Raw genomic sequence first — 9769 nt, 5'->3', positions numbered from 1 at the left:
GAAGAGTCTGGACTTTGCTGAGCGACATTTGTTTGATTTCAGCGATGGTGGTACCAGCCGGCCAGCTGAAGTAGAGGAGCGAAGTGCTCGCTTCGGGGCATGAGGTTTGACCAGTGTTTGAAGGTAGATGGGTGCCGTTCCATTGATGGCCCTGAAGGCCAGTGCCATCGTCTTGAATTGGATGCGTGCTGCAACAGGGAGCCAGTGGAGGTCACGGAGGAGGGGGGTCACATGGGAGAATTTGGGTAGATTGAAGATAAGGTGTGCTGCAGCGTTCTGGATACGCTGCAATGGTTTAGTTGCAGAGGCCAGGAGTCCAGCCAGGAGAGAGTTGCAGTAGTCAAGGCGGGAGATGACCAGTGCTTGGACCAGGAGTTGTGTTGCATCCTTTGTGAGGAGGGTCCGAATCCTGAGGATATTGTAGAGGGCAAATCTGCAGGATCGGGCCACAGCAGTGATGTTGGGGGTGCAGGATAGTTGGTCATCGATCGTTCTCCGTGTATAGGTCCGTTTATAGGTCGGTTTATAGGTCGGTGGGCAGATGTGGTGTGTGTGGCCGAATTTTGTTTCCAGTCCAACCCTGCTTGTCAATGATTCCTCCAACTCAGCTTTTGTTCCATTTTAAAGATGAATTTAAACTATTCGGACAGCTGAAGCTTGTAAAATCTGTCAGCCATCTCCTGAATTACTGTGTCACCAATTACATTGAAAACCATGCACCTAAAATGGGTCTTGGGATCCTGTTCAAAATGGCCAGTGCTTTTATCATCGCCATGAGATCTCTTTCGCTTCCTGCCTCGTCTTTCTCTGAACTCAGGGGTGACATCCATATCATCGCCATTAAATCTCTTTCGCTTCCTGCCTTGTCTTTCTCTGAACTCAGGGGTGGCATCCATATCATCGCCATGAAATCTCTTTCGCTTCCTGCCTCGTCTTTCTCTGAACTCAGGGGTGGCATCCATATCAGTGGCTATTTTGCGTGCAATATCAAGGGCTTTTTGAAATCCCTCTTTTTTATACTTAAGGGAGAATTCTTTAAGGGAATCTATCATCCTAATGGCAGTGTCCTTTGAGATATTCACTGCTTGCATGGCATTGCTAACAAATTGGATCTCTGACAAAAGATCATACCAAATCAAGAGGCACATAAGGAATTCCATGGTGACAATTCCATCAGACAGTGAGACTGCCTCTGAGACAGTTACATCTTTTTCCACCTCCTTAAGCTTTTCCAAAGCATCAAGAATCCCCCCTAACTGGAAACCCACAGTTTTGACCGAGTCTATTTTGGCTTCCCACCTGGTGTTACTCAGAGGCTTCAGTGAAATGTCAACAAATTCTTTGAGAATATCCCACCTCTTAACTGAAGCTGAAAAAATAGTGTGCAATCTTTCGAGAATGCCAAAAAAGTTGGGACATACTCTGGTTGATGCTGCAGCATCAAATAAAAGGAGGTTAAGACTGTGGCTACAGGGGTTGAATAGTGCTATGACCTCAAGGACACCCAAGAAAATTCCATTTTTACGATCAATCAACCTTGTCTTTTCAGCATCAATTGATCTTTGCAATGCACTATCAATGGTTTTTCCAACGCGTAAGCGGGATAGTAACTGGTCCCCGATCTGGTGTGGTGGTGGCCAGTCAGATGGATCTTCTGCGCTATTTCCCCCCCAAAAAGGATATGATTAATGCCAACAGAACTTCAAACCATACTGGACATTTACTTTTGTGTGTTCCAACTAATAGAACACAAAGAAGAATAGAATATCATTCACTCCTTGCCTGTGTTCTTCTCCACTAAGACATTGTCAAATAAATATTATGTAAAAGATTTTCTATATTAGCTTTTCCATATTAATAATATTAAAAAATAAATATGTTGGTATCAAGTGGTCCCCCCTACACTTCCACCAAATGTTAGACCTACCTTTTGCCTTCCCCCGTCTTTCCTGATCCACCATCCTCCCACCTGAAAGAAATTAACTCAGTGTTAAATATATCCAATTCTTAAAGCAGCCTAGTGATGGCATCAGATAAGACAATTAAAAAAAAAAAAAAAAAAAAAAAAAATCCAAATTTCATATCACCTTAAATATGTAAATGTATGTCTGACAGCACAGATAACATGATTGCTGAAAAACAGAGAACAGCTAATGGCAGCACAATATCTGTTAATAATTCCATGCCATGGTAACCAGTGTTTTCCAGCTGCATGTAATTCATTGTGCATGCTGCCTTATATTTAACAGTTGTTATGTTACCTTAAAACAATTGAGATGTGTCATGCATGGCATTGGTACTATAGGGGTTAACCAAATGTAGCTATCAGCAACATTAGTTTGCAGTAAGCTAGCCATAAACCCCACTTTAGCTGCTACATTCCCAGACTCAATGTTAGCAAACACTATAAGTAAGTAAGGTAGTCTGTTAACATGAATTTACAAGCCTCCAAGGAGCAAATCTATGCATGATTCCATGGTAAACCAGAGTCATTGCATTAGTTATACTTTCCAGATTATTGTAATTTATTGTAAATGCTACCTTGTATTTTCCAGTTTTCAGCTCAGCAATCTGTGTTGCATTAAACTAGCCGTAATCACCCATTTGCCTGTTACATTCCTATGTTAGCAAACGCTAGCTAGTCTAACATTATTTCAAATCCTCCAAGCAAGCAGACATGTCGCACTTTAAAACTTACTTGCCTTTCACCATTCACTTATTCAACTGCTGTCACATCCCTTGACATACCATCTCCTTTTCCCTTTTTCGCAGTTTTTAGCCCCCGAAAGCTTTTTTTCTTTATCCATCTTTTTCAATAGACAACTCACTACTCGTACCTCGGTACCCGCTCAGTGCTCACGGCGCCTCGCTCCCTCTGCTATGTCAACATTCTATGGTGGAATCTTATGATATAGGGCGCCTACTCTAGCCTGTTAGTCCTCTAAAATGTTATTTAATATTAACCAAATGCGGAAATGATTTAGAAGAGCACAACAGCAGCTACATACAGAAAAAAAACTAAAAAAACGAACATTCATACCCACTTTTTGCCCCACTGCGCGCGCACACACACACACACACACACACACACACACACACACACACACACACACACACACACACACACACACACACACACACACACACACACACACACACACACACACACACACACACACACACACAGTAAGCCAGTTCTATTTCGCATATTTTCAGCTTGGCACTTTGTACTCACACGAACACGGACTTGAGGACGAGCTTCTTGGTGAGGGTGTACTTGGTCTCTGGAATTTGTTTCCTGTTAAGATATTCCTTTCTGGTGACCTCCCAGTTCACATGTGTCAGCACACTGAGTATATCATCATTATCCGAGCTGTAAAGAGGAAACACATTACAAATTAGAAACTGAGAAACCTTGCTCAAATTGTGTGTGTGTGTATACTGTGTATATATATATATATATATATATATATATATATATATATATGCATCATCTTCAACCGTGAATGGAGGTGTGTCTCACCTTTCTGCTGACCTCGTCAGCTGCCTGCACAGCTCCTGGATGTAGATGGAGCCTTTGGTAGTGTTTCGAAATGCTCTGCTGTTTGGCAGGGTGGCCATGCCCAGCAGGAAGTCATCATCCCAAGGTATCACATCTCTGAATGAAGCAATTGCGTCTCTCTCAAAGTGGCCGTCGCTCTCCTCCACAGCCTGTACTGACCTTGGGTAACTTGGCGTGTCGTAGCCGCTCACTCGACATGATTGGATGAAGAACAGTTTGGGCTTCCCTACCAAGGTGGGCGCTCGCCTGCTGGTGAAGGGCTGCGTCAGTTCATGTAAGTAAACCTGACGTCCATCGGTCCCAAAGATGGATCCCATTTGTCCATGGGAAAGCACGCAGACCACCTAAGATCACAAACAGACACGGTATTTACGAATTAAGAGAGACGGTAAAGAAGAGTTAAACATGAGATGATTTTGAAGGAAAGTCTTTCAGCTACACTTTAACCTACAAATCCTTTGACAGGACCACAGAGAGGCGAGGTCACGCCCCTCGTGATGGACTGCCATGGGATATCATTTCGTGATATGTGTGGGAGTCAAAGGTGTGTGTCATCGCTCACCAAGGCATCTTCATCCAGAAAACTCCTTGAGGCCAGCTGTTGGACTTCAAGTCGAATTTGTTCTGCAGTCAAGTTGTTGTGCACCACCACAGTAAAGCCGAGGAGGCTGAAGACGGTGCACAGAGCGTCTGTGTCACATAAAAGATAGACAGATAGAAGATAGACAGGTAAATAACAGAAAAAAGCACACGAACAAATCACTTGGTTGTTAGAATACAAAGAAGCATACTCTCATCCTCCTGAGTCCCTGCTCGATCTCTCAGCATTGTTCCCAGGAACTCCTCGTTGTTGATGACCACACACAAACCTCGTGGGATATGATTCAGGTCGTAGTACTCTGTCTGAAAGGCACAAGCACATCCAATGTAGATAAATCACAAAAATCAAATCTTCTAATAAATGAAATTGCAGGATGAACATGGTTGCCAATTTCATGAAATAAAGACAATGATAGCAACTTGATTTGACTGCTGAAGCTGAAGGACTATATTTCATCGCCCGTCTAGTAGGAAGGGATCACTTCAAAGCCAGTATGAATAAGACGACTGATAAGTGACTCATGACTGTTTAAAAGCACATAATGGCCACGTGAGTAGTGGTCTTCAAAGGAATATTAAAAATGTGAACCTATCCTGTAAATACGTCTCACCAAACACATGTGCTCTTGTTGTTGTAGAGCATTCTGTCTCTCCAACTTAGGGGTGGGCGATATATGATATATAGTATGGCGGAATAACAACTGGAAGCACTTCGACGTCGGCGCAGTAATATCATCACTCAAAACATGACAGGACTATATACATTCTGCTTGTTTTCACAACCCTGTACGATGCACGTTATAACCATGATGTTTGATTGTTCACAAACTATCTTACTACAACCTGATGCTTCCTCAACTGTGAACAAACTACTACAGGTAGTGCAGGCGACGGCGTGCAGGTCACGTAGGTTCTATTGACGGAAGTAAGAGGGGGAGCGGAGTGATGATATTACTGCGCCGACGTCGAAGTGCTTCCAGTTGTTATTCCGCCATACTATATAGTTATCCTTGTTATCCGCTTAGAAAAATTGGCATGTTTCATTTTGTGTAACCAAACTTGGGTCGTGTAACTACTCACGTAACCGTATTTAAATAGGGACAACGTGGAAGTGCTTGGTCATCCTAAGGACAAGCTACATGCTAGCAAATTACCACTGCGCGGAGTGCGCGCAAGAGCCAGCTGTGTCCCAATTCAGGGTCTGCAGCCTTCGGAGGCTGCATTCGAAGGCCGCTTACGTCACAGAGCTGCGCGAAGGCTGTCCCAATTCGTCTAAATTCGAAGGCTCCTCCAAATGCGGCCGACAAATGTGTCCTCCTTTCGCCCGTATTCGGAGGATGCACCGCTACTATCCTTCGCGGCCTCCCATATCCCAAGATGCTTTGCGCGCCGCTGTTAAACGAACAATGGCGGCGGGAAACGGCAGCAGCAGCGGCACCGGCAGCAGTGCCGCGTACACATTTAAATGTAAGTAACGGGTTTTTGCTTAACGTCGGACGTTCAAGGGGCCTTAAAACACATTTAAATATTAAAATACGTGAAGTTAATAATGCTAATACGTGTAGCCACCGGAATGTAGGGCCAGCTACGTGATGTAGCTAAAGGCTGTTTATACGAGGAGCTGTGTTAACGTTAGCCTTTAAAGGTAACGTAAGCCTAAAACCCTTCACTTTCAAATGTTACAAGCTCCGATAGTAACTTATATCTTATTGTAACCGTGGAGCTGTTAAGTTAATTTGTTCTCGTTGTAAGTTGTGTAGGCTACAGTTCGCTCCTCTCCTGCGCCCAAAGGTGAATGCAGCTGAATATATTACGTTAACGATGAGTTGTGAGCCCCGCTGTATTTCTAGGCTGTAAAACTGATTGAATACAGAGCTAACCTTAGGATCATTATTACTGTTAATATCGTTATTATATCGTACAATCATTTTGCATGTTGACATAACTGCTTTACATGTCGTGTTGTTGTAGGGAGCAAGGAGCAGACGGAGGAGTTTATTAAACTCCGCGGTGAGAATGACCACCTTTTCACAGGGGCCAAAAACACCGCCACACTTGGATGGAGGTAACTGTTAAGGCATAAATAAATAGACCATTTGTTCTCTATACATATCTGTATGTAAAAGTTACATACATTAACCCAAGTTCTGTACAGAGATGAATCTTTACATAATTAATATGTGATCTTGTGTATGTTTAACTTGTATCAATGCTTCTCTCTTGTATCAATGCTTCTGCCTTGTTTAGAACAATCCTGCAAAAAATGGGCCTGGAGGGAACATTGGAGCCCCAACAGGCAAAAAAAAAATGGGACAACTTAAAGAAGAAATATAAAGTATGTGCAGGTTTGGATAATGATATGAAAACAACATTTGTTTTTGCCAAGATAATAAATACTTTGATAAAGGAACATAGAAAAAACCTCCAAGGCACCTCATGGTATGGTCAAACTTCAAAAACACAGTCCTTCAACGCGTTTTGCCATCAAGCCTTCATCAGGAAGTTAAACATTAATTGTCTTTTCTTTACCACTACATGAATCCCATTACAAAGAGTACCTGTACCTGAAAGTTTTTTTATTTGTCCATGAAGCACTCCTTTTTCAAGACTTCTTAAATAAACACTTTACAGACAATTGCTGTTGTTTAAGTGATTGATTTCCTCTGCCTTAGGAATGCAAAGATCCAGGGACAGGGCAGGGAGTCGGTGGGAGGCCCACTGCTGCCACCTGGCCCTGGTTTGTCCTCATGGATGAGGTATTGGGACAGAGGCCATCAATTAATCCGCCTGTCCTAATTGCCTCCATCCCTGAGGACACACCAGGGCCAAGTGCTGCAGTGGGTGAGCAGGAGCAGCAGGAGGAGGAGGAGGAGGAGGAGGAGGAGGAGAGGCAGCCAGGGCCAGCAGGAAGGAGAAGAAAGAGGAAAAGGGACGACTTGATGGAATTAATAAGAGAGGACATGAGATTGCAGAGGGAGATTGAGGAAAGAAGAGAGAGAGAGAGCAGAGAAAGAATGGAAAGACTTTTTGGTTTGTTGGAGAGAGCGATTGAGAGGCGTTAATTTTCTTTTGGGTGTGGATGTTTTTTTTTTCTGTTCAATTAAGTTCTGTTAGTAAGTTAATGAAATATATTAAATTGTATTACCTACACCATCTGTTCCACTTCTTATTGACAACTAAAGTAAACTTCTGAACTGCTTTTCAGTGACAGGAAAGTACATTTATTTTTGGTCATTAAATATTTACAGTTACAGTAAGGCGGGTGGGTGGGTGTTAACATGTAGAACTAAAAAGATCATCAGAAATAACTATTTACAGGGAACATATATACAGTGTCGGCTGAGCAGGAGTCCCTGGTGATGCTGCTGGACTGGATGGGATGCCACAATAAGGACCCTGGAGTCTTCTGGCAATGAGTGGGACATCATCTGGGAGGTGGGGGTGTGGGATGCATGTCTCCACTGTCCACCACATCGTCCATCATCGGGGTTTGCAGGGCTGATGCAATCGACGGCTGCCATGTCACTAAAATGTTTAAAAGAGAGGCAAGAATAAAATATTAATACTAAATACTACTGCGCAACATTGTAAACATCCCACCACAAAATACAAACAAAACTGTTTACAAAACACTTAAAATAGGAATAGCTTTAAAATGATTTTACTTGCCCTCTAAAGGTAATCATGGTCGAGTAAACCCTCCTCCAGGGCAGACACCTCGGCAGACAGCTGGTCCCGCCACGGTGCTCCACTGGCTGCCTCCAACCCGTTCTCCCCCTCATCCTCCTGCATGTCGTCCTGCACTTCATCCTCTGGGGCCATGATGTCACCAGCACCCAGGCAAATGTTGTGCAGGACGGCACATGCTGTTATGACCTGTAGAAAACGAGAAAAAAAAGATTAATTTAAAGTAATTGTAATTTCATTTTAATTAACTTAATTTAGTGGTATTCACCATTTAACAATAATTCTGTTCTGTTGTGTAATGACATACCTGAGGCACAAAGGTGTGGTGCACCTCCAGCGCTTGGAGGAAGATGGCTCGGAACCTCGTCTTCATCATCCCAAAGGCACGCTCTATGATGGAGCGTGCCCTGGAGTGATGGACATTGAAGCGCTGGGCTCCCACACCTTGCACTGGTCTTTTGTAGGGAGTGATGAGGGGGAGTGGATGTTGGAGGCATGGGTATCCACCATCTGCTAAGATGAAGTACCCTGGAGGAGGGTAGATGCCACGCCGGAACAGTGGGCTGTGCCGGAGGACCCTGGAGTCGTGCACCGACCCCGGCCAGCCCACATACGTGTCGATGAAGCGGCCCTGATGGTCACAAACTGCTTGAAGGAGGATAGAAGGAAACAGTTTCCTGTTTCTATAGCACTGACCATCAGGGCCGCTTGGTGGCTTGATCCTGACGTGGCAGCCGTCGATTGCTCCAGCAGCTTTTCGAAAAGCTCTGTGTCTTGCCAGCCCTGCAAACCCCTGAGTTACTGCCGCCAGGTCGTCTGCGGTCTTGGGGAGGTAGATGACCTTGTGGCGAATGGCCACCACCTCCTCAGTAAGTCGATGGACGATGCGGTGAACAGTGGAGCGAGGCATCCCAAACACCCTTGAGACCACCCTGTATGATGTCCCACTCGCCAGCCAGAAGAGAAACACCAAGGTCTCTATTGTGGCACCCCATCCATGTCGTCTTTCCTGGTGGAGAAGGTCCAGCAGCACCGCCAGGGACTCTCTGCTCAGCCTGAAGTCCTTGGTCGTGTCGCAATTGTCAAAATAAAGTTGAAAAATGGGAACGTCGAGGTTGATGCGGCAGTACAGTGGCATTGTCTGGATGAATAAAGGGGGTAAGAACAGGAGGACATACATGATTGAACAATAGCTATTGAATTTCAGTCAATACGACTATTCTAATTAATGTTAAAGCTTAGACCAATAATGCTTTATCTGTTCATCTATACACTTTGGCTTCTCAATATTTACAAGGCTCGTACACATTTTACTATTCAATTCATTCACTTTATAAACCAAGCATTTAAACTAAAATTCAAGCACTTTTCAGACCTTGGAAAAACACAGCATTAAAATGTCAGCATTTTCAAAGATTTTAGATTTGAAACACCTGTGCGAACCCTGTATTACGTCTTGATTAAATGACATTAACCATGTCAATCTATACTTAATATGGCTTGTCACTTAACGGTATCGTTTATTAACAGGAATATTAATTACCACGGAGTACGCTAGCTATGTATGAACATTAATATGGGTTAAAATAACGGCTTTAACGTTACCTCCCCACGGCTCTCTCCCAGCCGGAGATAAACGAGCCGCCGGTGTCGCCGCATCCGCCTCTCCTGTTCCTCCAACAAAAAATAAATGAAAAAAAGCAAAAGCAAAACCTCTGGCTCCATGTCGTCTGTCAGTTGTATTGTCTGTCGTCTGTCAGTTGTGTTTTCTGTAATGTCGTTTGTCAGTTGTATGAATGTAATGTTGTCTGTCCGCTGTATTTTAAGTTGTGACCGCTGTTTTTCCCGGGCTTGGCCGGCAGAAATGATGACGTCGCGACGCAATCAGGAAATGCTCCGTAGGTTAGACCGTCCCATTTA

At 43.9% G+C, this 9769-nt stretch overlaps 3 protein-coding genes across 3 annotated transcripts in view; 1 reads left to right on the top strand and 2 right to left on the bottom strand.

The window, feature by feature from the left end:
- Window positions 1-7093, top strand: part of pecr (peroxisomal trans-2-enoyl-CoA reductase) — a 90761-nt gene extending 83668 nt beyond the window's left edge. Inside the window, exon 9 of the transcript XR_014597082.1 lies at window positions 7074-7093. The gene's annotated coding sequence lies outside the window, so the exon portion shown is untranslated. The remainder of the gene's footprint in view (window positions 1-7073) is intronic.
- LOC311012893 (caspase-6-like) overlaps window positions 1-9769 on the bottom strand; it is a 41574-nt gene that overhangs the window by 12426 nt on the left and 19379 nt on the right. The window lies entirely within an intron of this gene.
- Window positions 1-9769, bottom strand: part of LOC311011786 (uncharacterized protein) — a 59429-nt gene that overhangs the window by 36257 nt on the left and 13403 nt on the right. Inside the window, exons 8-9 of the mRNA XM_084006914.1 lie at window positions 4125-4252; window positions 3524-3906 (exon numbers count right to left, since the gene is read on the bottom strand). Of these exons, the coding sequence (XP_083863040.1) occupies window positions 3524-3906; window positions 4125-4252 (511 nt within the window). The remainder of the gene's footprint in view (window positions 1-3523; window positions 3907-4124; window positions 4253-9769) is intronic.

Source organism: Eutrigla gurnardus (genome assembly GCF_963514095.1).
Source record: "Eutrigla gurnardus genome assembly, chromosome: 4".
NCBI classification, from domain to species: domain Eukaryota; kingdom Metazoa; phylum Chordata; class Actinopteri; order Perciformes; family Triglidae; genus Eutrigla; species Eutrigla gurnardus.
This window is presented reverse-complemented; position numbering and strand designations above follow the sequence as displayed.